Raw genomic sequence first — 26359 nt, forward strand, 5'->3', positions numbered from 1 at the left:
AATTGTTACCGCAGGACCCGCCCGTGGCCTCAGTTTCGTCCTCTCTATCACGAGTCGATATCCCCGGCTCCTTCCGCAGGGTGTTTCTGGCGCCACAAATCTCGTCCGCGGCGCTGGGAGAAAAGAGAAACGCTCGCGCAGCCACTAGAGTCCGGTGGTGAGGTCCAATAGCCCCGCCCCGCGAGCCCGAGCCTTTTACGTCATCAACTCGGCGCCAGCGCTGCGGAGGGCCCGGGGGCCTATCCTGGGTGTGGCGCCACCTTGGGGAGGCCTTGGCGGACGCCTGCAAGTCAACTGCTTGGTTCGGGGGCGGCTCGGAAACCGCAGCGGACCGTGACGAGAGGCACGTGGAGCCGTGGGGACACGAAGTCGGGCGGCAGGAGGGGCGGCCCGGAGCTCAGGCGGGGCACAGCGCCGGCAAGCGGGCGGCTGGCGGGGCTGCCCGGCGCGGGTGTCCCGGCGATGTGTGGCGCTGAAGCGGCAGCGGGAGCAGCGGCAGCGGCGGCGGTGGGCTCGGCCTCGGCTTCGCGGCGGTGCCGGCGGCGGAGGCGGAGGCGCAGGCTCCACCTCAGGACCTGGCGAGCCCGGGCCTAAGCGGCGGCCCCGCGAAGCCCCAGCACATCGCCCCGGATCGGGGCCTTCCCCGCCTCGCCCTGCCCCGGGAGCCTGCCTCCCCGGCCGGGGATGAGGCTGGGAGGCGGCCGCGCGGGGCCCAGCACAAAGGCTTGTTCCCGGGGGCCGCTGCCGCCGCCGCCCCCAGCCTAGAGCCGCCCGCCGAGGCCGAGCCGGCGTCGGGGCCCTCATCCCCGCAGGTCCCCGGGGGCGGCTACTGCCCGTCTCCCCGAGACCCAGGGCCCCGAGTGCTGAGCCCCTTGTTCCTTCGGCTGCGGCGGGATCCGGCAGCTGCGCAGCCTCTGCTGCTCCCGGCCGTGCGGGCCCCGCGGAGCATGTGGGAGGAGAGCGACATGGAGAAAGCCATCAAGGTAAGGGGGAGATGCCCCCTTCCTCCCCGCTTTGTTTCTGTGACATTCCTTTCGGCTCCAACCTCAGAAAGCGGAGAGAACTTAGAGCAACTCCCGGGTTTCGGTTTTCACTGGGTTCCGTGGACTACGTTTTACAGCACTGGGGAGAAGGGTTTGTGTGTGTAGGGAGGGACATCCGACTCTCTCCGACTTACCTGCTTAAAGCGGGGATATGATTCCCCGCTTCGCTAGAATGGAAGGTGAGTGGCGAGGAGATACTTGATGTGAGTAGGACGGAGGGGGGCCCCACTACTGTTTTCGAACATTCCCCAAGTTCCATCAGAATTTGCTTTCAGATGATCTGCTGCAACACCACTTGGAGAACTGGACCTTACCCATCGCTCCAGATTTGTTTGAAATCTGCTGTTGCAGAAGGAGGTGATCGCCTTCTTACAAGACCTGTCCTTTGGCAAATAAGTTGTTCTCACTTTTCCGTGTGGTCCCTCCCCTATTCCTGTTTCCTTTTCCTTCTCCTCCTAGGTAGCACTAAGTTTATTTAGAAGGAGCTAATGGTGTTCTGTAACTTACTGCTCTGTTAACCAAAAAAAAAGCAAATATGTGTGTTCCAAAGTGACCTAAATAAAATGACACATTTTTAAAAACCTGCTTTTTACTCTTTTTCTTTTAAACAGGCAGACATTGAGGCATTCAGTCACAGGAGCCAGAGAGTTATTATTTAGCTGTACTTAGGAAATTAGATTCTTATGTGAATTGAACACTGAAGCTTAAAGTTTGATATGCATTATTTACTTATTTTACAGTATTAAGTCAACTCTGTGCATTTAAGAATTTCATTTTCCCTTGAGGGACAGGCAACGTGGGGTTATTTTCCCCATCAAGACACAATCACTACAGTCAATAACTAATAAAGAACTTACACGTCTAACAATTTGGGGGGTGGTAAAGTTTATAGAAGTCATCAGTCACTTCAAAGAAAATTCACCATTTAAACGAGGCATCAAAACAGAACATACACATTAAGGAAGATCAAATTTTAAATAATACAAATAAAGGTTCTAAAAGACTACTTTGATAGATACATTTTTTTTCTTTTGGTTTGGATTTTATTGGTACAGCGTCGTGAATTGCCTAAAGTTATATGATTGGGTTGTGAATCAAAATACATTTGGCAGATTTTTAAATTCAAGAAGTATTATCTGCTTCGTGCCAGGTGCTATCTTAGGCACTTGTCGTGCAAAGCCAGACTCCTAGATGTCCCTCTTTCATAGAGCTTCTATCTAGATGGTGGAGTTAGGTAATAAACATTGCCAGATGATATAATTAAGTATTGAAAAGGGGGGAGTACTATTTTAGGAAGGGTAGGCAGGGAAGGCTTTCCTGAGGAGGTGACATTTGCATAGAGCTTTGAAGGGAATGAGGGAACAAACCTCGACTGTCTTGGGGAAGAATATTATAGGCAGTGGGAACAGCAGGTACAAAGGCCCTGAGGGTAGGTGCGGGTCTCATGTGACCCAGGAACAACAAGGTGGCTGGAATGCAGTGGGTCAGTATAGATTATGTTAGAGATAGGTGATGGGAAGCCACAGTATACACTGGGCCTTGTAGGCCATTGAAGGAACTTTGGCTTTGACCCTGAGTAGGAGGGGAAATCTCAGAGAGTTCTGAGCAGAACAGGGACATAGTTCTAAGTGGGCAAATGTATAAACGGGGAAGCAGTGTTACTTAGTGGTTGTTGTAGTTTCTCCAGGTTGACTCATGAGTTGAAATTCAGCCTGGCCATTCATTTCACTGTGTCCTTGAATAAGTCACTTCTTTGTCATTTAGTTTCCTCATCCATAGGAAAAGGATAAAAGAATCTCCTCAGCTTAGGGTTTTTTTGAGAATTTAATAAGCACATGTATCTAAATGTGCTTACAGTACCTAACATTTATAAGAACTCAATGGATATTAGCTCATAGCAACCTAAGAATGGTTTAGAAAGAGTTGGGGTTTTCTTCAGTCGGTCACTATTGTCCAACCTAATTTTCTTAAAACTTTTTAGCTTTTCTTCATGTACTTATTAACAGGTCATTGGTGAATCTTCCTACTAATCTGGGTGTGTCCAACCGATACAAATTAGTGTAGTTGAAAATATCTGATCTAACAACCAGTACTGACGAGGATATATTCCCTTGGCAGCAAGCCAGCATCACGTCAAATAAAACTTTTGGTCTGTGATATTGTGTTGTATTCATTGTTTTGCTTTTTTGAGGCTCTCCCTCATTTGGTAAGAACTGAGACCTCTGGAGTTCAGCTGGAAAAGCTATTTCCCTGGGTTCTCACCACAACATTTAAACTTCTGCTGCCTGATTACCTGAGAGTGGGCGGATTGGACTTTAAAATCTCATCCTATTACTCTTTAAGGTATTAGGATAAGGCCAACTGGCTACAACCATAGGCTCTGTCTTCTCATTTCTGTCTCTACTGCCATAGGCCATGACTTCACTACTCCCAAGTCACTTAGCTAAACCTGGATAATGAGCATTTTGGGATTAGAGATTGCCTTACATATTTGTTTTCTATTGTATATGGCAGAGTTTTCAATACTTTATGAACTTAATGAAAATTCATTTCCTTAGTTTTAAAAACATTAAAAAAATTGCAGTTATAATTCACATACCATAAAATTCGCCCAAGGTAAGTGTATAATTCAGTAATTTTTAGTAAATTTACAGAGCTGTGCATCTGTCCTCACAATCCAGTTTTAGAATTATTCTATCTCGCCTCCCTCTCCCCCACCCCACCCCCATCCCTGGAAAGTTCCTTCTGCCTCATTGTAGTCAGCCTCTACTGTGACTCCCCACCCCAGACAACTACTGGACTGCTTTCTGTCACTATTCTTTTGTCTTCTGTAGAAATTCCAAATAATCAAAATTATATAATATGTAGTCTTATGTGTTTGGCTTCTTTTACTTGTACTTTTGAGGTTCATCCATGTTAGTGCATGCATTAGTAGTTCACTCCTTTTTATTGTTGAGGAATCTTTTTATTGTTTATCCCCTGTTGATGGACATTTAGATTGTTTCCAGTTTTTAGCTACTATGAATAAAATGATAAATAAAACTTGTCCATACAAGTTTTTGTGTGAACATATGTTTCATTTTCTTCTGGGTAAATACCTAGGTGTGGAATTACTGGGTAGTACAGTAAGTTTATGCTTAACTTTTTAAGAAACGGCAAAACTTTTCCAAAATGGGATTGTTTCAGGACCATTTGTTCAAAACATTGTCTTTTGCTTGTTGAATTACCTTTGTTGAAAATCAGTTGATCATAAATGTATAAGTTTATTTTTGGATTCTCTTTTTTTTCTTCTTTTCCTTTTTTCTTTTTCTTTTCTTTTTTTGTTTTTGTTTGTTTGTTTGATTCTCTTTTCTGTTTCATTGATCCATATGACTATCCTTATGCCAGTGCCACACTGATTTGATTACTGAAGCTTTATGGTAAGTTTTCAAATTGGGTAGCATGAGAACCAACTTGGTTTTTCTTTTTCAAAATTAAGCAGGCAGGACTTCCCTGGTGGTCCAGCGGTAAAGAATCTGCCTTACAATGCAGGGGATGCAGGTTCAATCCCTGGTTGGGGAACTAAGATCCCACATGCCACAGGGCAACTAAGCCCGCGTGCCACAACTACTGAGCTTGCACGCCTTAACTAGAGAGCCTGCGTGCCGCAGACTACAGAGCCCACGCACTCTGGAACCCGTGCGCCACAACTACAGAGCCCACATGCCCTGGAGCCTGCGCACCACAACTAGAGAAGAGAAAACCTGCCCGCCGCAACTAGAGAGAAGCCTGTGAGCTGTAACGAAAGATCCTGTGTGCCGCAACTAAGACCCGAAGCAGCCAAAAATAAATAAATAAATAACAAATCTCAAAAAAAAAAAACCCCAAAAACCTAGGAAACTGAAGGTTTCTATATATAAAAAAATTAAGTTGGTTATTTAAGTTCTTTGTATTTCCAAATAAATTTTAGAATCAGCTTGTCAATTTCTACCAAGAAAAGTGTGCTGGGGTTTTGACAGGGATTCCATAGAATCTGTTGGTCAGTTTGAGGACAGTTGCCATCTTAACAATATTGTCTTCTAGGCCAAGAACATGGTGTAACTCTCCATTTTTTTCCGGGCTTTCCCCTGTTTATCAGTGTGTTTGAGTCTTTAGTGTATAGATCTTCTTTTGATAAATTTATTCCTAAATATTTTGTTCTTTATGATGCTATTAAGAATGGAATTTTTTTAAAAATAAATTTATTTATTTATGGCTGCATTGGGTCTTCGTTGCTGCACATGGACTTTTCTCTAGTTGCGGCAGGGCTTCTCATTGCAGTGGCTTCTGTTGTGGAGCACGGGCTCTAGGTGCATGGGCTTCAGTAGTTGTGACGCACGGGCTCAGTAGTTGTGGCTTGCAGGCTCAGGAGTTGTGGCACACAGGCTTAGTTGCCCCACAGCATGTGGGATCTTCCCGGACCAGGGCTCAAACCCATGTCCCCTGCATTGGCAGGCGGGTTCTTAACCACTGTGCCACCAGGGAAGCCCCCATTTCTAATGTTAATAACTTGTGTTTTTTCTCTCTTTCTCAGTCAGTCTAGCTAAAGGTTTGTTAATTTTGTTGACCTTTCAAAGAATCAGCTTTTGGTTTTCATTGATTTTTCTCTATTTTCTGTTTTCTACTTTATTGATTTCTACTCTACTTTTTAATATTTCTCCTTGCTTTGGGTATAGTTTGTTCTTTAGTTTTTCAAGGTATAAGCTTAGATTATTGATTTGTGATCTTCCTTTGTTATAGAGGTATTGATAGCTAAAGCAGTGTTTAGTGTTTCCATCTAAATGCAGCTTTAGCTGCAGCTCATACATTTTAGCTTATTGTGTTTTCATTTTCCTTCAGATCAAAATATTTTCTAATTGCCCTTATTATTTCTTCTTCATTGGTTATTTAGAAGCATGTTACTTAGTTTCTATATATTTTTAAATTTCCCAAATTTTCTTCTGTTGATTTATAGCTTAATTCCATTATTGTTGGAGAACTTCACATAATTTTAATTTTCAGAAGTTTATTGAGACTTATGACCTAGCATGTCATTTATCCTGGAGGATATTCTGTGTGCACTTAGGAAGAATATATATTCCCCTGTTGTTGAATGGAGTGTTTTATAGATGTCAGGTCAGGTTCATTGATAGTGTTGTTTTCTACATTCTTGCTGATTTTCTGTCTAGTTTATGTATTATTGAGAGTGGAGGTTTTGAAATCGCCAACTATTATTTTTGTTTTTCTTTTCAATAATTATTTATTTATTTGGTTGCACCAGGTCTTAGTTGCAGAAGGCGGGCTCCTTTAGTTGTGGCACTTGCGCTCCTTAGTTGGGGCATGCCTGTGGGATCTAGTTCCCTGACCAGGGATTAAACCCAGGCCCCCTGCATTGGGAGTGCGGAGTCTTAACCACTGCACCACCAGGGAAGTCCTTGACCTTCTTATCATTATAAAAAGTTCCTCTCTTTCTCTATTAACATCTTCTGTTTTAAAGTCTGTTTTATCTGTTGTCAGGTATAGCTATTCCAGCTTTCTTTCGGTTACTTGCGGTATATTTTTTTCCATTCTTTTTTTTTTTTTTTTTCATTTTTGTAGTAAAGTATACATAGCATGAAATTTACCATCTTAACCATTTTTACCTGTATAGTTCAGTGGTATTAAATATACTCATAATGTTGGGCAACCATTACCACTATTCAACTCCATAACTCTTTTCATCTTATAAAACTGAAACTCTACCCATTAAGCAGTAATTCCCCATTGCCTCCTTTCCCCCAGCCCGTAGCAACTGCCATTCTACTTTCTGTCTATGATTTTGACTACTCTGAATACTTCATATAAGTAGAAGCATACAGAATTTGTCTTTTTGTGAATGGCTTATTTCACTTAGCATAATGTCCTCAAGGTTCATCCGTGTTGTGGCATATTGCAGAACTTCCATCCTTTTTAAGGGTGAATAATAGTCCATTGTATGTATAGCCCACATTTTGCTTATCCATTCATCCATCAGTGGGCACTCAGGTTGCTTGCATGTATTAGCTATTGTAAATAATGCTACTTTGAACATGGACATACAAATACCTCCTCAGGATCCTGCTTTCAATTCTTTTGGGTTTATACCCAGAAGTAGAATTACTGGATCAGATAGTCATTCTATTTTTAAGTTTCTGAGGAACCGCCATACCATATTTCACAGCAGCTGTACTATTTTACATTCCCACCAATAGTGCACAGGGGTTCCAGTTTTCTCCACATTCTCTCCAACACTTGTTCTTTTCTGTTTTGTTGTTGTTGTTGTTTTTAATAGTGGCCATCCTAATGGGTTTGAGGTAGTATCTCATTGTAGTTTTGATTTGCATTCCCCTAATGATTAGTGACATTGAGCATTTTTTCATGTGCTCTAGGCCATTCATGTGTCTTCTTTGGAGAAATGTCTGAATCCTTTGCCCATTTTTTGAATTGGGTTATTTGGGGGTTTTTTTGTTGTGTTTTAGGAGTTCTCTACATATTCTGGATATTAATCCCTTATCAGATAGATGATTTGCAAATATTTTCTCCAATTTTGTGGGTTGCCTTTTTTACACTGTTAATAGTGTTTTTTGATGCACAAAATTTAAAATTTTCATAACATCCATTTTGTCTATTCTTTTGTGCCTGTTCCTCTGGTTATTTTTTCTTTTTTCTTTTATTTTTTTATACAGCAGGTTCTTATTACTCATCCATTTTATACATATTGGTGTATACATGTCAATCCCAATCTCCCAATTCATCCCATCCCCCCCCTCCCCCCACTTTCCTCTCTTGTCCATATGTTTGTTCTCTACATCTGGGTCTCTATTTCTGCCTTGCAAACTGGTTCATCTGTACCATTTTTCTAGATTCCACAGATATGTGTTAATATACGATATTTGTTTTTCTTTCTGACTTACTTCATTCTGTATGACAGTCTCTGGGTCCATCCACGTCTCTACCAATGACCCAGTTTTGCTCCTTTTTATGGCTGAGTAATAGTCCATCATATATATGTACCACATCCTCTTTATGCATTCATCTGTCGATGGACATTTCAGTTGCTTCCATGACCTGGCTATTGTAAATAGTGCTGCAATGAACACTGGGGTGCATGTGTCTTTTTGAATTGTGGTTTTCTCTGGGTAAATGCCCAGTAGTGGGATTGCTGGGTCATATGGTAATTCTATTTTTAGTTTTTTAAGGAACCTCCATACTGTTCTCCATAGTGGCTGTATCAATTTACATTCCCACCAACAGTGCAAGAGGGTTCTCTTTTCTCCACACCCTCTCCAGCACTTGTTGTTTCTAGATTTTCTGAGGATGCCCATTCTAACCGGTGTGAGGTGATACCTCATTGTAGTTTTGATTTGCATTTCTCTAATAATTAGTTATGTTGAGCAGCTTTTCATGTGCCCCTTGGCCATCTGTATGTCTTCTTTGGAGAAATGTCTATTTAGGTCTTCTGCCCATTTTTTGATTGGGTTGTTTGTTTTTTTAATATTGAGCTGCGTGAGCTGTTTATATACTTTGGAGATTAATCCTTTGTCCGTTGATTTGTTTGCAAATATTTTCTCCCATTCGGAGGGTTGTCTTTTCGTCATGTTTATAGTTTCCTTTGCTGTGCAAAAGCTTTTAAATTTCATTAGGTCCCATTTGTTTATTTTTGTTTTTATTTCCATTACTGTAGGAGGTGGGTCAAAAAAGATCTTGCTGTGATTTATGTCAAAAGTGTTCTTCTTATGTTTTCCTCCAAGAGTTTTATAGTGTCCAGCCTTAAATTTAGGTCTTTAATCCATTTTGAGTTTTTGTGTATGGTGTTAGGGAGTGTTCTTGATTACTGTAGCTTTGTAGTATAGTCTGAAGTCAGGGAACCTGATTCCTCCAGCTCCGTTTTTCTTTCTCAAGATTGCTTTGGATCTTCAGTGTCTTTTGTGTTTCCATACAAATTTTAAGATTTTTTTGGTGCTAGATCTGCAAAACATGCCATTGGTAATTTGATAGGGATTGCATTGAATCTGTAGATTGCTTTGGGTAGTATAGTCATTTTCACAATATTGATTCTTCCAATCCAAGAACATGCTATATTTCTCCATCTGTTTATGTCATCTTTGATTTCTTTCATCAGTGTTTTATAGTTTTCTGAGTATAGTCTTTCGCCTCCTTAGGCAGGTTTATTCCTAGGTATTTTATTCTTTTTGTTGCAATGGTAAATGGGAATGTTTCCTTAACTTCTCTTTCTGATTTTTCGTTGTTGGTGTATGGGAATGCCAGAGATTTCTGTGCATTAATTTTTTACTCTGCAACCTTACCAAATTCATTGATTAGTTCTAGTAGTTTTCTGGTGGCATCTGTAGGATTTTCTATGTATAGTATCATGTCATCCACAGACAGTGACAGTTTTACTTCTTCTTTTCCCATTTGTATTCCTTTTATTTCTTTTTCTTCTCTGATTGCCATGGCCAGGACTTCCAAAACTATGTTGAATAAGAGTGGCGAGAGTGGACATCCTTGTCTTGTTCCTGATCTTCGTGGAAATGCTTTCAGTTTTTCACCATTGAGTATGATGCTTGCTGTGGGTTTGTCGTATACGGCCTTTATTATGTTGAGGTAGGTTCCCTCTGTGCCCATTTTCTGGAGAGTTTTTATCATAAATGGCTATTGAATTTTGTCAAAAGCTTTTTCTGCATCTATTGATATGATCATATGGTTTTTATTCCTTAATTTGTTAATGTGGTGTATCACATTGATTGATTTGCGTATATGGAAGAATCCTTGCATCCCTGGGATAAATCTTAGTTGATCACTGTGTATGACCCTTTTAATATGTTGTTGGATTCTGTTTGCTAGTATTTTGTTCAGGATTTTTGCATCTATGTTCATCAGTGATATTGGTCCATAATTTTCTTTTTTTGTGTGATATCTTTTTCTGGTTTTGGTATCAGGGTGATGGTGCCTTCGTCAAATGAATTTGGGAGTGTTTCTCCCTCTGTAATTTTTTGGAAGAGTTTGAGAAGGATTGGTGTTAGCTCTTCTCTAAATGTTTGATAGAGTTCACCTGTGAAGGCATCTGGTCCTGGACTTCTGTTTGTTGGAAGATTTTTAATTACAGTTTCAATTTCATTACTTGTGATAGGTCTGTTTATATTTTCTAATTCTTCCTGGTTCTGTCTTGGAAAATTGTACCTTTCCAAGAATTTGTCTATTTCTTCATGGTTGTCCATTTTATTGGCATATTGTTGTTTGTAGTAGTCTCTTATAATCCTTTGTACTTCTGCAGTGTCAGTTGTGATTTCTCCTTTTTCATTTCTAATTTTATTGATTTGCATCCTCCCCCTTTTTTTCTTGATGAGTCTGGCTAAGAGTTTATCAATTTTGTTTATCTTCTCAAAGAGCCAGCTTTTAGTTTTATTGATCTTTGCTATTATTTTCTTCGTTTTTATTTCATTTATTTCTGCTCTGATTTTTATGATTTCTTTCCTTCTACTGACTTTGGGTTTTCTTTGTTCTTCTTTCTCTAGTTGTTTTAAGTGTAGGATTAGATTGTTTATTTGAGATATTTCTTGTTTCTTGAGGTGAGATTGAATTGCTATAAGCTTCCCTCTTAGAACTGCTTTTGCTGCGTCCCATAGGTTTTGGGTCATCGTGTTTGCACTGTCATTTGTTTCTGTGTATTTTTTAATTTCTTCTTTGATTTCTTCAGTGATCTCTTAGTTATTTAGTAGTGCACTGTTTAGCCTCCATGTATTTGTGTCTTTTGTAGTTTTTTTTCCTGTAATTGACTTCCAGTCTCATAGTGTTGTGGTCAGAAAAGATGCTTGATACGATTTCAATTTTCTTAAATTTTCTGAGGCTTGATTTGTGACCCAAGATGTGATCTATCCTGGAGAATGTTCTTGAGAATGCACTTGAGAAGGAAGTGTATCTGCCACTTTTGGGTGGAATGTTCTGTAAATATCAGTTAGATCTATCTGATCTATTGTGTCATTTAAAGTTTGTGTTTCCTTATTTATTTTCTGTTTGGATGATCTGTCCACTGCTGTAAGTGGGGTGTTAAAGTCCCCTACTATTATTGTGTTACTGTCGATTTCTCCTTTCATGGTTGTTAGCATTTGCCTTATATATTGAGGTGCTCCAATGTTGGGTGAATAAACATTTATAATTGTTATAGCTTCTTCTTGGATTGATCCTTTTATCATTATGTAGTGTCCCTCTTTATGTCTTGTAACAGTCTTTATTTTAAAGTCTGTTTTATCGGATACGAGTATTGCTACTCCAGGTTTCTTTTTATTTCCATTTGCATGGAATATCTTTTTCCATCCTTTCACTTTCATTCTGTATGCGTCCCTAGGTGTGAAGTGGGTCTCTTGTAGACAGTATATATATGGGTCTTGTTTTTGTATCCGTTCAGCCAGTCTGTGTCTTTTGGTTGGGGCACTTAATCCATTTACATTCAAGGTTATTATTGATATGTATGTTCCTATTACCATTTTCTTAATTGTTTTAGGTTTGTTTTTGTGGGTCTTTTTCTTCTCTTGTGTTTCCCGCTTGGAGAAGTTTCTTTAGCATTTGTTGTAAAGGTGGTTTGGTGGTGCTGAATTCTCTTAGCTTTTGCTTGTCTGTAAAGCTTTTGATTTGTCCGTGGAATCTGAATGAGATCCTTGCTGGGTAGAGTAAACTTGGTTGTAGGTTTTTCTCTTTCATCACTTTAAGTATATGCTGCCACTCCCTTCTGGCCTGCAGAGTTTCTGCTGAAAAATCAGCTCATAACCTTATCAGAATTCCTTTATATGTTATTTTCTGTTTTTCCCTTGCTGCTTTTAATACATTTTCTTTGAATTTAATTTTTTAGTTTGATTAATATGTGTCTTGGTGTGTTTTTCCTAGGGTTTATCCTGTATGGGACTCTCTGTGCTTCCTGGACTTGGGTGACTATTTCCTTTCCCATATTAGGGAAGTTTTTGACTGTAATCTCTTCAAATATTTTCTCAGACCCTTTCTTTTTCTCTTCCTCTTCTTGGACCCCTACAATTCGAATGTTGGTGCGTTTAGCGTTGTCCCAGAGGTCTCTGAGATTGTCTTCAATTGTTTTCATTCTTTTTTCTTTATTCTGCTCCTTGGCAGTTATTTCCACCATTTTGTCTTCCAGCTCACTTATTCGTTCTTCTGCCTCAGTTATTCTGTTATTGATTCCTTCTAGTGTATTTTTCATTTCAGTTATTGTGTTGTTCATCTTTGTTTGTTTGTTCTTTAGTTCTTCTAGATCTTTGTTGAACATTTATTTTCTCAGTCCGTACCTCCATTCTATTTCTGAGATTCTGGATCATCTTTACTTTCATTACTCTGAATTCTTTTTCAGGTAGATTGCCCATTTCCTCTTCATTCATTTGGTCTTGTAGGTTTTTACGTTGCTTCTTCATCTGTGACATATTTTTTTGCCATCTCATTTTTTTTTTTTTAATGAGTGGGTTTGTGTTCCTCTCTTACTGGTTGTTTGGCCTGAGGCTTTGAGCACTGGAGTTTGTAGGCTGTTGGGTAGAGCTGGGTCTTGGTGCTGAGATGAGGACCTCCGTGAGACCTCACTCCGATAAATATTCCCTGGGGTCTGAGGTTCTCTGTTAGTCCAATGTTCCGATATGGAGCTCCCACTACAGGAGCTTTGGCCTGACCCCTAGCTCGTGAACCAAGATCCCACAAGCCCTGTGGGGTGGCAAAAGAAAAAAGAGAACAATAACAAAGTAAAAAATAACATTAGACTAGGAAACTAACAGATATGTTAGAAAGAATATAAAAATAAAAATATAGATGAATCAACAACCGGAAGGTACAACAGTACCACAGTAGTAAAAAAGAGGAGGAGAGAAAAGAGAAAAAAAAAAAAAAAAAACGGGGAAAAGGCCTTCCTGTGGAGGGAGGGGCCTACGCAAGGGTGAGATTTGGGCAGTGGGCAGGGCCTATGCTTAGGACCCACAGGTCTGGAAAAGGCCCTGGGCACTGTCGTGGATGGGGCTTAGGCTCAAGGAATAGAAGGGGCCCAGGCGTGCCCCCCACCCCTGGTCTCAGAGGGTGGGGTTCCTCACCTGGGAGCCCAGCAGGCTTCCTGGGCTCTAGTGGGCGAGGCAAATGCCCTCCTCTCCTCCTCTCCTGCTCTTCCTGCTCTTCCTGTCCCAGAGGGCCCCTCCTACCTGCCTCTCTGGTTCTCCTCTTGGCCTTCTTGCTATGCACCAGGACCAATGCGGCCAGGGGACCTTGGAGGGCAGTGGACCAGCCTGGGAGCTCAGCAGTCTCCCTGGGCCAAGTGGGTGGGGCAAACACCCTCCACTACTCTCCTGTTTTCCCAGATGGCTCCTCCTACCTGCCTCTCTTGATCTCTCGGGTCTCCCTCCTGTGCTCCCAAGGACCCATGTGCCTAGAGGGGGCTTTGGAGGGCAGGGGACCACCCTGGGAGCTCAGCAGGCTCCCTGGCCGAGTGGGCCAGGCGATTGCCCTCTGCTCTTCTCCCACTCCTCCCAGAGGGCCCCTCCTACCTACCTCTCCTGATCTCCCCGGCCTCCAGGGTGCCGATCCTGTCTGGCCTCCACTTCTCCTCCCACCTCTGTCCCCCCACGTCCTACTGGTTCACTTGGGGGTTCCTACCATCTCCTTGGGTGTCAGGGTCCCCCACCAGCGGTCGGCAGGCACCCTAGTTGTGGGAAGATGCTAACTCGGTGTCTTCCCACACCACTGTCTTGGCTCCGTCCTCTGTTTTTATATCCAAGAAATTATTGCCACATCCAGTGTTATGAAACTCTTGCCCTATGTTGTCTTCTAAGAGTTTTATTGTTTTAGATCTGACATTTAGGTCTTTGATCCATTTTGAGTTAATTTTTGGTACTTTTAAAAATATATATTTATTTATTTTTGCCTGTCAGGTCTTAGTTGCCGCACGCGGGAACTTTTGTTGCAGTGCGCAGGCTTCTCTCCAGTTGTAGCGTGCGGGCTTCTCTCTAGCTGTGGCGCGTGGGCTCCAGAGCACATGGGCTCTGTAGTTGTGGTGCAAGGGCTCAGAAGTTGCAGCGCACAGGCTTAGATACCCTGCGGGGTGTGGGACTTTAGTTCCTTAACCAGGGATAGAACCCATGTCCCCTTCATTGGAAGGCGGATTCTTAACCGGTGGACCACCAGGGAAGTCTCTAGGTATATGGTTTTATATAAGGTTCAACCTCATTCTTTTGCATGTGGATATCCAGTTTTCCCAGCACCATTTTTGAAATCATTTTATTTTAACCTGTTTGACTCCAAAGCATATCTCTTATAGACAGCATATAGTTGGATCTTTTTTTAATCCAGTAAATATCACTTTTTCTGTATTATTCTTATTTTTATATTAGTTAGAAATATATTTATTATTTAACTTTATTATTATTTATTATTTTTTAAATGTTAGTATTTACAAAAACTGCAATAGATAGATTTGCATGTGGGTTGTAATTTGTTGACTCTTGGTCTAGAAGAATTCTCAAGAATTATAGTTAACACTTGAACAACATAGATTTGAACTGTGCGGGCCCACTTATGTATGGATTTTTTTTCAGTAAAGATGGATTACAGTACTAAATGATCTGTGGTTTGAAACCATGGATGCAGAACTCCTGATATGAAGTCTGACTCTAAAGTTATATGTGGATTTTTGACTGTGCCAGTGCCAGCACCCCTAACCCCCTATCTTGTTCAAGGGTCAACTGTACTTCATTCCATGAGTCTATATCCTTATTTAAGACAGTGTATAGAGTTTTTTAAAAAATATTTATTTATTTATTTGGTTGTGCTGGGTCTTAGTTGCGCCAGGCGGGCTCCTTAATTGTGGCTTGAGGGCTCCTTAGTTGCAGCTTGCCTGCTCCTTAGTTGCAGCACGTGGGCTCCTTAGTTGTGGCATGTGAACTCTTAGTTGTGGCATGCATGTGGGATCTAGTTCCCTGACCAGGGATAGAACCCAGGACCCCTGTATTGGGAGCACGGAGTCTTAACCACTGCGCCACCAGGGAAGTCCCAGTGTATAGATTTCTTTAGCAGAACCCAGTCAGTGTATTTGTCATTGATACATTTGAGGTAGTCCATAATTTTCTTCAATAAAGTGTCTTAATTGACCCGTGCCTTTTTACCTTCTCTTTGCCATTAAAATATGTGAGAAAATATGCCATCTACACATAGAAGAGTCAGCTGATGTGAGAATATTACTTCTTTTGCCCAGCTGGGCTTAGTGAAGTCTTAGAACTGGTTAGTGTTTATGGCACCATCAACAAAGGTGCAAGAATTAAACCTGGTAAAGAGGACAACAGACGTAAGAAAAATAGGGTTCAGAGATCAGGGCTGTAGAAAGACCTGTTAGTGCCTCTCTTACCTTCTGCAAAGCCAAGTGTCAAAACTTCAGTCAGAGTCTCTATTATTTGAATTTTCTTGGCTGTCCATTAGGTAGAGTACCATCTTAATAAGCACCAGTGCAGTGAAGAATTTGGTCTAATATTATTTTTACATCCCAGGAACTGGACATATGAATAGTCCTTTGATCTGACTGTAACAAATAATTCCGTAGAACGAATCTCTCTTTTCCACTGAGTCTCCAATGAGTGTATGTCTTCATTAGAGGCCTGGCAGAGTTTACTCTACCATGAAGCATAGACTGTGCTCCAATTCTCTCTTCCCAATTCTGTCTTCCTGTCTTCTCAAATACTTCTGAATCCGGCAGGATAGGAAGTGGAAACATGAAAGAGGTAGACAGGTTAAATGGGTAGGTTTGAATTCTGTTCAGGAGATGGTGAGTGGAGACCTGGGACCTCCCTAATTGGGCAGGATTCATTCCTAATCCTCATGCTGGGGCCTGGGCAGTTACCCCTGATAGCTGGGGATGATGCCAAAGATGAATGATGCTGGGGAAGAGGCCAAAGCCATAGATTCTAGTCTTATCAGTGCCCAAAACTCACTGTGTGACTTTGACAAGCTCCTTAACCCTGATATACAGTTTTTCAGAAGAGAGTTTGTGTAATGATTTTGCTAGTCCCTCGCAAATCAATGTCCTTCCATCACCTGGTTTTAGTCTACCTTTCTAGTCATTCATTCCATAGTTATTGAGCATTTACTATATGATGGGAACCTTTATCAAGAACTGGCAGCAGGGAAGGTGTGGATATGAAGGCTATTCTAAGCTTGTTTTATACACTTACATATTCATTGGACAGAAGCTCTGTTTTCATCTCTGAACTTATCCTGGTGCCTGGCACTTACTAACTGCTCAATGAGTTTGTGTTACGTAGACAAATATCCTGTTCCTATACCTGGGAATCAGGATTCTGTTGCTAATTATAATCTATCAGATTTTCATTGCAACAAAACAATTTGATAGTCTCATGAGTTTTGGCCTAATTTCTCCCGGTCTATAGTTGGTTTTCTGTTCTACCCGTGGAACCCTGAAAAATGAATTTTAGCCTACCACAGTTTAAGTGTATGGCTTTCTTGCCTAAAAACATATGGCAACAGAAGCTCAATATTTAGTGACTACACAGTAATTCCATAAAAACTTTAATTAAACTGTAGAGGCTCTATCTGGAACTATTGAAAGCTATTGGAATCTATTAAAACTGTGAAGAATATAGTTATACAATGAACGTGACAGAATATCTTTGTACTCAAAATAACACTTGAAAACTAGATAAATGTACTACGATATTTATTACTATTTTATTTGAACTTTTAAGTTTTAATTTATTCAGTTATTCCAATTTGATCAACTTGTTCAAGGATATAGACCTCTATATCATAGCAGCATATATCAGACCAGTCTTTCTAGAATCTCAGAAAATATACTTGACCATTTGGCAAATAAGTACTTAGTAGTGAAACATTTTGAAAGAATATATTCTTCCCACACTCAAGAAAAAAAAAAAACACAACGAGTATTTACTCACATGGACCTTGCAGATGAGCTGAAGAATTTCTTTTTATCCTAAAGTTTGCCTTCTCTTGTTGGAAAACAATGCCTAGCATAGTCCTGTAGGCGAAATGTGTAATTATAAAGCCCTACACAAAGCTCTACTTATCAGCTTCTTTCAGAAGCTGAGATGTTGAGCATTAAGGTTTTCTGTTGTCCCACCTCTGCTTAACTATTCAGCTTTTTAACTGGAGAATCATTCTCTGCCTCCTCCATTTTTATTTTAATAGGAAACCTCCATTTTAGAGGAATACAATATCAATTGGACTCAGAAGCTGGGAGCTGGAATTAGTGGTCCAGTTAGGTAAGAGACCCATGTGCAAACTATGACACAATTGTTCTAAAGAGAACCTGTTCGAAATACATCTTAAGTTAGAAGCATTAGGTTTGCCAGATTTGTGAAACAGCCTTAATTTAACAAGCAGAGGTATTTATGATAGGCTTTTTCTCATCCATTTAGAAATATATTTAAGTGACGAAGTCACATGATCTGTAACAGAATCATTTAAGATGTTGATACCATGGAGCCACTGTATGAGTCACTTGTAGCCAGCAGAGGCCATTTTGTCTTTCTTGGCCAGCATCAAGTTGATTTCACATGTCTAAGGCCTGTGAAGGGTGGGCGAGATGCCTCTCTGCCTTTCCATCTGCTAGCCCCGGGGGCAAGTTTGTTCTGATGTGCCTGGATATATTTTTGATTAGAAGCACAGTTCTCAAAGAACAGCTTGTTAAATTAGTTTTCACTATAACTTAGATGATTTCTGATTGAACTTTTTTCTCCAAATCTAGAGTGTGTGTGAAGAAATCTACCCAAGAACGGTTTGCACTGAAAATTCTTTTTGATCGTCCAAAAGCTAGAAATGAGGTATGGTCCTTTATTGCCTTGATTTGCCTAAATATTTGAAGTGCCTAAGAATTATTCTTTTTACAAGTAAGGCAGCTTCCTGGAGAGAATACAGAGATGCACAAAGAATTTTATGTTCATACTTACTCTGTTTATATTCATACTTTTTGCTATTCCATGTTATCATTATAAAGCAGTTCTTCATCCATCAATACCAAAAGCTGTTAGTAAAGTCTTGCTTCCTTTCAAACCACCTTTTGTTCTTTTTCAATTAATGCGATTCTTACACCCCAAAATACTCAGGTTTACTTCAGTTTTTGCTTATTGGAAAAGGTCTTTAAAGAGTGGAGATAAAATAGTATGAGGAAGGTTCTAGTGAATAGTGTATTGAAATGGTGTTGCAGCAGAACTCTGAGGATGTATTTCTAGTTTTTAATAATAGGCATTTGTTTAAAATTATTTGGATGTGGTGATGACATGTTAATAATATGCAATGAAGGACTTATTCTTTTGCTTAGGGATATATGAATAATTTCTGAAATAAGATGTATTATTTACCAAATTTTTCATTTGCTAATAGATAGGACAGTAGAAGTAAATAAATCTGTTGGTGAGGTTTTTTTAATGGAAAGAGCATTAAGGAGGTAATCTGTGTATGAAAACACTTTTTTTTTAACATCATTCCAGGTGATAAGGTTTTTTACTGTAATAGGCTCATCCCCAGGCCTAGTGTGGTCAGTTTTGGGGGGAAAGTTTGGAGAGAAAATGTTGGCATCCCCTATGTACAGAAACATTTCCTCTGTTCTTCTTTAAGGTACGTCTGCACATGATGTGTGCCACACACCCAAATATAGTTCAAATCATTGAAGTGTTTGCCAACAGTGTACAGTTTCCTCATGAGTCCAGCCCCAGGTAAGACTACACAGGGTCATTATGACATGACCACCTCTCCATATGTAAGCCAAGGTGTAGTGGGGTCTTCTTTTCTTTTGTGCCCTCTTTCTCTCCCATCCCTTCCCTCCCTCCCTGCCTGCCTCCCTCCCTTCCTCTTTCTTTTTCTTCTCTCCTTTACTTTTTAATTTGGAAATTTTCAAACATTTGTAAAAGAATCATGTAATGAATCCTTAAGTACCCATCACCCAACCTCAACAGTTATCAACTCATTGCCAGCCTTGCTTCATCTATACCCTACCCACTCTCCTGGCCCCCCCTGAGTAATGTGGAATTAAAACAGATTCTATTTCAAATTAGCAAAAGGAGACCAAATATTATTCTAGGCAATGTCTTAGACGTTGATATGGCAAAAAGCCCTTATTGCTGAATCTGACATTCCTTTTAAAGGAAGAAATCAACATCATTCTTTTAGCCTCCAAATGTTTGGCAAGCTCATTGGGTGTCATTCTAAATCTTTTCCAGGGAATTGAAAGTTAAATAAGGTATGGTTTCCATTGAAGGGACTGAGATATAAACCTATTATTCTAGCAGTGTGATAGGTACCAAGGAGAGGCATGCATAAAATATTCTGAGCTTACAAAGGAGGAGAGCTGCCCTCTGTAGGCTGGGGAGGTGAGGTGTCTCAGAGCGGTTACGTGGGGGCGAGGACTTGAAGGGGGTGAGTAGGAGTTTTCCAGATGGAAAAAGATGAATTTGTAAAGAAAAATGGAAAATCAAATGATTATTTCTTAAAATTGTGCTCTGTTGGTGAAAGCATTTGGATGGAAGTTGGAAGCATTAATATCAAAGAGTGGTAACCAAAATTCGGATTTTTTTTTTGACAACATGAGAATTTTTGCTTTTATTTAGTAGCTGTGTAACCCTATCTGGCTATCTTGCTGGGCATGCTGTGGGTCGTATGGAAAACTAGTGGAGTGGGGGCAGGGAGTAGAGAGGGGGAGACACACACACACGCGCGCACACACACACACACACACACACACACACACACACACACACACACACACGAGAGTGAATAACCAAGACAGCCCAACTGAATGACTTGATATTCATGTCCTATACAAAGTCGTATTCTGTTTTCGATACACTTTCAGTGTAGCTTCCCTAAAATGTATATACAAGTTAAGTACAGAATCTTCAAAAGGATCATCATTGTCTTCAAAACTAATTCTTCTGCTTTCTTTTAGCTTCTTAGAAACCTTTAGGTCAGGGATAGTCCTCATTCATAGTGTCCAGCTGGTAGTGACAAGGGATCCAACTCAAAGGGGCTTGGTAGGACTAGATTTAGGAAGTAGTAACACTTTGTAGATGAGGTATCTAGGTTAGCTACTTGATGTTTCAGTTTTGTTTTGTTTTGTTTTGTTTTTTAACTTAACAAAATCAAATGCTTTCAAACAGGGCTCGACTCTTAATTGTAATGGAGATGATGGAAGGGGGAGAGCTATTTCACAGAATCAGCCAGCACCGGCACTTTACAGAGAAGCAAGCCAGCCAAGTAACAAAGCAGGCAAGTTAACCCCGGGTACCAATCAAACTGCCAACAGTGTTGGTTAACAAGCACAATTTCATTGGGGGGAATAAAAGAAAGCTTGAAGAAAAGCTCTATTTGATCTCTCATTGCCTGCTTTGTTATGTAATTAGAAAAGATGCCTTGACAGGAGGAATGTGACCCCCTTTTATGCTTTGGTGGGGGGGACCTGTATTCTTAAGTGGTTTTCAATTGTTTGCCTATGATAAGATTTAAATAAACTCTGGAAGGAAGGTAATCTTAACTCCTTTTTAGATTGTAGATAATCTTTAGATGTATAGCTTCCAAGCACTGTTATTGGACTTTGAGATAAAATGCTAGTGATACTACCTGAAAGACTGTATGGTGTAAAAATATGTTCTAAGGCAATTACATATAAGATACTTTTTGCTTATGAGTCACCTTTCTCTCATCAGATTTTAATAGTAGTCTAAGGTCTTTGTAATTCTGGGTTATTCCTGGTTTTATGTTCTCTCTATTTTGACATCACATTTTATTGCTAGAGGGATGATGTACGTCACAAACAATACTAGGAATCCAACTGGAAATAACCTCATGAGGAGATGAAAAAGCTAAACCCTCAAGGTTTCTCTTCAGGCCAAGCAAGCAAAGCAGAGAGAAGCAGGACACATAGCCCACTGGTTCTTAATGAAAAAATTCTTCCAAATTTTCTGTGAGCCTCAAGCATTTTTTGACGCCTCCTTTCTGGTAGGGAGGAACTGATATTTGGAATGCCAAGGCAATTCCATACAGAGTGTTAAAGAACAGATAAAATCTGTTCTATTTAATTTTAAAAATTATAGCTTGTATTTTTCAAATATTAGAACTAAAGGATGAGCTCTGATAATCTTCTGTAAAACCAAAGTCGTTTAAATCCACCTAAACAGGCAACATTTTCAACCAGTTGGATGAACAGATTAGAACATCAGGTGGAAAAATCCGTTCAGCTGCTTTCTGTTGTTCTTGAAAGCAGAGCTTCAAGTTGGGCTCCCTGAAGAGTGCAGGTTTCCTTTGAGTCAGGCGTTAGTGCTGCTGCCCTGCTAGGGGGAAGCCAGACCTTCTGAAGACTGCCTGGCCCAGTGTTTGCTTTGCAGTACTTGTCACATCTCAGATTAATGGAAGTGCAAGTATTTCATTTTTCCCATTTCATACAGGATTTAACCATCAGTTTATTATGACAAAGAATTGTTTTACTGTTGTATTTTTTCTTTTTGTTGAACAAAATACAGCTTAATTCATTTCTATTTCTTGATATCTGAAGTCTTACTTAATTTCTGCTTTAAAATTGAAAACTGACCACAGTCTTAATTGACTTAGTAAGGATCATTTTTTAACATCCTGAGTTCTCTAAACCAGGGGAATTAAAGAGCTATCTTTTCTAAGATATGGTTGCTCCATTATGTCCTTTCCAGATAGCTTTGGCTCTACAGCACTGTCACTTGTTAAACATCGCACACAGAGACCTCAAGCCTGAAAATCTGCTCTTCAAGGATAACTCTTTGGTGAGATGACTTGCTCTTCTGTATTTTAGTGCTGCTACTCTCAGTATAGTTCAGGAACAGTGTGTAGGTGTGTATCTGTTTGGAGTGCTCTGAATCCATGGTGAAGAGGCTTTAGGCCAAAGTGCTTCAAGCAGCTTACTTTTCCCATATCTGTTCCCTCGCTAGAGGCTCAGAGAAATTGTACCATACTCCTGGCATCGATCATTTTGGATGACACTGATGTGTGTTTGTACATAAGGACTTTAGATTTTGGGTATTATTTGGAAGGACTTTGGGAAGGGGCAGGAGTCTATATGCTGTTATATGTTACCTTGGAACTTAATGGTTGTGTTTAGTGTTAACCCTCATAAGGTGTGTTTTCCTCTCCAGCCCCAGTCCATGCCCCGTGCACTGTGTCCCACCAGATAACTTACTCTGGCTATCATGAAGCTGATGTTCAGGGTGAAGCAGCACCCTAGATTGATGAGAGATAATGGGACAATAGAGTCAGGAAGCATCTTGATTTTAGTGCTGCCTTTACAAGTTATAAAACAGGGATAACTGTGAGTGGGTAGAAATTCCTTACTTCTGTATTACTAAGAACAGTTTCTAAATACGAATCATTGTCTCCAGAGTGAGGACATGCTACTCATAGGTTCATGTCTCAGCTAGAAACTCCTGAGAGCTCAAGGTAACATGTCTTGCACCTGCATTTTCCTTTAATGTTTTCCGAGAACTCTGGAGCAGTGACTCCCATTTGTTTTATTTCAGGATGCCCCAGTGAAGTTGTGTGACTTTGGATTTGCCAAAATTGACCAAGGTGACTTGATGACACCTCAGTTCACCCCATATTATGTAGCACCTCAGGTAAGCATGTGCTGTTTCTTCCGTAGGATGTGTCACCAAGCTGCCTGTAGACTCACGTTTCTTCCATTCCACAGCATGAGTGGGTGTATATTACAAATGGAAGGAGGACTCAGCTTCATAAACCTATAGGCTGCTTAATTTGGTGCAGGCATTTTATTCTTTTAAAAGCAGCCTTATTGAGGTATGATTAATATACAATAAAATACTTCTACATTAAGTGTAGTTTGATGAGTTTTGACAAATGGATACTCCTGCATGAACATCACCAAAGTCAAGATACAAAACATTTCCATCACTTCAAAAACTGTCTTGTGTGCCTTTGCAGTCATTCTGCTCCTAACTTAATCCCCTTAATTAAAACCACTGATCTACTTTCTGTCATTATTGGTTAGTTTTGGTTAGTTTTGCCTGTTGTAGAATTTCATAAAAATGGAATTCTGTACCTTTTGTGTTTCACTTCTTTGGCTCAGCATGTTTTTGAGATTCATCCATGTTGCTGTATGTATCAGTAATTAGTTCCTTTTTATTGCTAAGTAGTATTCCATCATATGACCAAGCCACATTTGTTTATTATCCATTCACTGACTGATGGCCATTTGAGGTTGTTTCCTATTTTTCACCATTAGGAATAAAGCTGCTAGGAACATTCATTTACGAGTTTTGGGGGACATACCCCTCCCCTTTAGGTAAAATCTTTTTCCAAAATGGTTGTATGCACCACTAATGTAATGTAAATGTTCCAGTTTCTTCACATTCTTATCACCAACTTATGTTTGTTAGTGTTTATAATCTTGGTCATTCTGGTAGGTATGTTCGTGTTATTTCGTTATGGATTTAATTATAGCATTTTCCTGATGGCTACTGTTGTTGAATATTTTTTCATGTGTCTACTGGCTGTTCTGTTGTGAAATATGGGTACAACATTCTGTTGTGTAGTATGGGTACAAATCTTTTGCCCTTTTTGTGTTGTTTTATTAATGAGATATAAGAATTGTTTTTATTATATTCTGGATACAAGTTCTTTGTCATATATATGTATTAATATTTTACTGCTGCTGTAACAAATTGCCACAAACTTAGTAACTTAAAACAGCACACATTTATTACCTTACAGTTTTGGAGGTCAGAAGTCTGAAATGGTTCAGGATGTCAGCAGGACTGTGTTCCTTTTGGAGGCTCTAGGGGAGAATCCATTCCCTTGCCTTTTCAGCTTCTGAGGCCACCTGCATTCTTTGGCTTGTGGCCTCTTCCTCCATTTTCAAAGACAGCAGCGTAGGTAGCATCTTCCAGTCTCTCTGACTCTGACCGGGTCCAATTACATTGGACCCACCTGGGTAATCCAGGATAATCCCCCATCTCAAGATCCTTAATTTAATCAACAGGACTTCTTTGGGAGGCCATTATTCTGCCTACAACATATCTATTATGAATATTTCTCTCAGTCTGTGGCTTGCATTTCAGTTTTCTTTTTTTTTTTGGCTGTGCCACTTGGCATGTGGGATCTTAGTTCCCTGATCAGGGATCAAACCCATGCCCCCTGCACTGGAAGCACAGAGTCTTAGCCACTGGACCGCCAGAGAAGTCCCCATCAGTTTTCTTAATGATCTTTTGAATAGAAGTTTTAAATATTGATCAAGTCCAATTCACCAATTTTTTTTTTCAATGGTTAGTGCTTTTTGTTCCTAAGAAGTCTTTCCATATCCATGGAGATGAAGATTTTCTCATGTTTTCTTATTAAAGGTTATAGTTTTAGCTTTTACATTTTAGACTATGATCCATTTGAGGTGTGTGTGTGTGTGTGTGTGTGTGTGTGTGTGTATAAAGGGTCAAGCTTCTTTTTTTCCCTTATGGATGTTGTTTCCATATCACTTGTTGAAAAGACTATCCTTGCCTCATTGAATTACCTTACAGTTTTGTCGAATTGAATTATTTTGCAGTTTTGTCGAAAATCAATTGACCATATATGTGTTGCTCTATTCTAGGCTCTATTCTGTTTTTTTGATACATATGTCTATATATCATCTGGATCACTGTAGCTTTATATTAAGTCTTGACCTCAGATAGTGTAATAAGTCCTTCAGATGTATTCTTTTTCAAAATTGTTTTCACTATTCTGGATCCTTTGCATTTCTCTGTAAATTTTAGAATTCAATTCTCTATGACAGAAAAGCCTCCTGGGATTTGATTTGAATTGTTTTTAATCTATAGATGAATTTGGAGAGAATTGACATCTTAACAATATAAAGTCTTCTACTCAATGAACATGGTATATCTTTCCATTTATTTAGGTCTTTAATTTTTCTCAGAAACATTTATATTTCTTAGTGTATAGGCTTTATACCTATTTTCTTAAATTTTTTCCTGTATTTTATGTTTTTGGAAATTATTGGAAATGTTATTTTTAAAAATTTCATTTTCCAATTGTTTATAGTTTGTAGAGAAATAAATGATTTTTGATCCCTTGAATCCTGGGATCTTGCCTAAATCGCTTATTAATTCTAGTAGATTTTTTTTATAGATTTGTTAAGATTTTCTACATACAAAGTCATGTCATCTGTGAATAAAGACAGTTTTACTTTGTTCTTTCCAGTATGTTTGCCTTTTATTTCTTTTCCTTCCCTTATTGTGTTGGCTAGGACTACCAGTTGAATATAAGTGATGAGAGCAGACGTCCTTGCCTTGTTCCTGATCTTACAGAAAAAAATGTTCAGTCTTTCACCATTAAGTATGATATTAACTGTTATGTTTTTTTGTAGATGTCCTTTATCAGGTTGAGTAAGTTTCCTTCTGTTCCTAGTTTACTGAAAGGGAATGTGTTAAATTTTACCCAGTGCTTTTTCTGCATCTGTTGAACTGATGATATATTTTTTCTTCTTTATTTTGTTAATATGATGAATTAATTGATTTTCAGGCATTATACCAATCTTACATTCCTAAGATAAAACTCACTTAGTCATGATGATTGATTTGTTTTGCTAATATTTTGTTAAGGATTTTGTGTTTTTTAACAAAAGGGATATTGGTCCATAATCTTTTCTCATAATGTCTTTGCCTTGTTTCAAGGTATCAGGGTAATAATGCTGACATCATACTATTAGTTGGGAAACGTGTCTTCCTCCTTTATTTTCTGAAACAGTTTGTGTAAGATTGGTATTTTGGAGTTTTCATTGTGGATTTTTAATGATGTAATCAATTTAAAAATAGGTATAGATCTATTGAATTTTTATATTTCTTCTTGAGCCAGTTTTAGTAATTTGTGTCTTTCAAGAAATTTGACTATTTGTTTTTTAATTTATTGGCATAAAATTATGATAATCCCTTATTAACCTTTTAAATCTTTGTAGGATCTGTAGAGATGGAGGTGGAAGTCTGGAAGTTGGCTTGCTGCTTCTGCAGTTAGTCCTTTAGTATGGGGGTAGGGAATTGAGTCAGTCTACTTAGGAGTTGAGCTTAGTTTGAGCTCTGTTGTTGCTATTGTTATTTTTACTGTGTCACTGGCTTGAGACTCCTCTCTTGTTACCTTGTGCTTAGGGTGGGGTTTGGGGTGCCACAGGTTTATGTTTTTTATTAAATGTTTCTTCTCCATCTTCAGCTTTGGCATTGGCTGTGTGCCTCTGCCTCAGAGGGGCTTTCGCTTCACAGTCTTTTTCTGCCACTAACAGTGGACTG

The 26359-nt window shown here is 39.6% G+C and overlaps 2 protein-coding genes across 24 annotated transcripts in view; one reads left to right on the forward strand and one right to left on the reverse strand.

Annotated features, from left to right (window-relative positions):
• TMEM116 (transmembrane protein 116) overlaps positions 1-26359 on the reverse strand; it is a 225715-nt gene that overhangs the window by 20012 nt on the left and 179344 nt on the right. For all 5 annotated transcript variants that reach the window (XR_014251859.1, XR_014251860.1, XR_014251861.1 and 2 more), the window contains exon 12: positions 10-15764. The gene's annotated coding sequence lies outside the window, so the exon portion shown is untranslated. The remainder of the gene's footprint in view (positions 1-9; positions 15765-26359) is intronic.
• Positions 1-26359, forward strand: part of MAPKAPK5 (MAPK activated protein kinase 5) — a gene marked incomplete at its 5' end in the record, with an annotated part of 63661 nt that overhangs the window by 19465 nt on the left and 17837 nt on the right. For 10 of the 19 annotated variants that reach the window (XR_014251856.1, XR_014251857.1, XM_082417516.1 and 7 more), the window contains 6 exons: positions 17247-17320; positions 17806-17881; positions 18675-18772; positions 20213-20325; positions 21759-21844; positions 22595-22690. Coding sequence is in view for 17 of the 19 variants with exons in the window: in XM_082417516.1 (XP_082273642.1) it covers positions 17247-17320; positions 17806-17881; positions 18675-18772; positions 20213-20325; positions 21759-21844; positions 22595-22690 (543 nt within the window). Of the gene's footprint in view, positions 1-851; positions 984-17246; positions 17321-17805; positions 17882-18674; positions 18773-20212; positions 20326-21754; positions 21845-22594; positions 22691-26359 lie in introns of those variants that run through there. The other 9 variants (XM_082417518.1, XM_082417520.1, XM_082417510.1 and 6 more) reach the window with 5 other exon arrangements.

This window comes from Balaenoptera physalus (assembly GCF_965194825.1).
Source record: "Balaenoptera physalus genome assembly, chromosome: 12".
NCBI classification, from domain to species: Eukaryota; Metazoa; Chordata; class Mammalia; order Artiodactyla; family Balaenopteridae; genus Balaenoptera; species Balaenoptera physalus.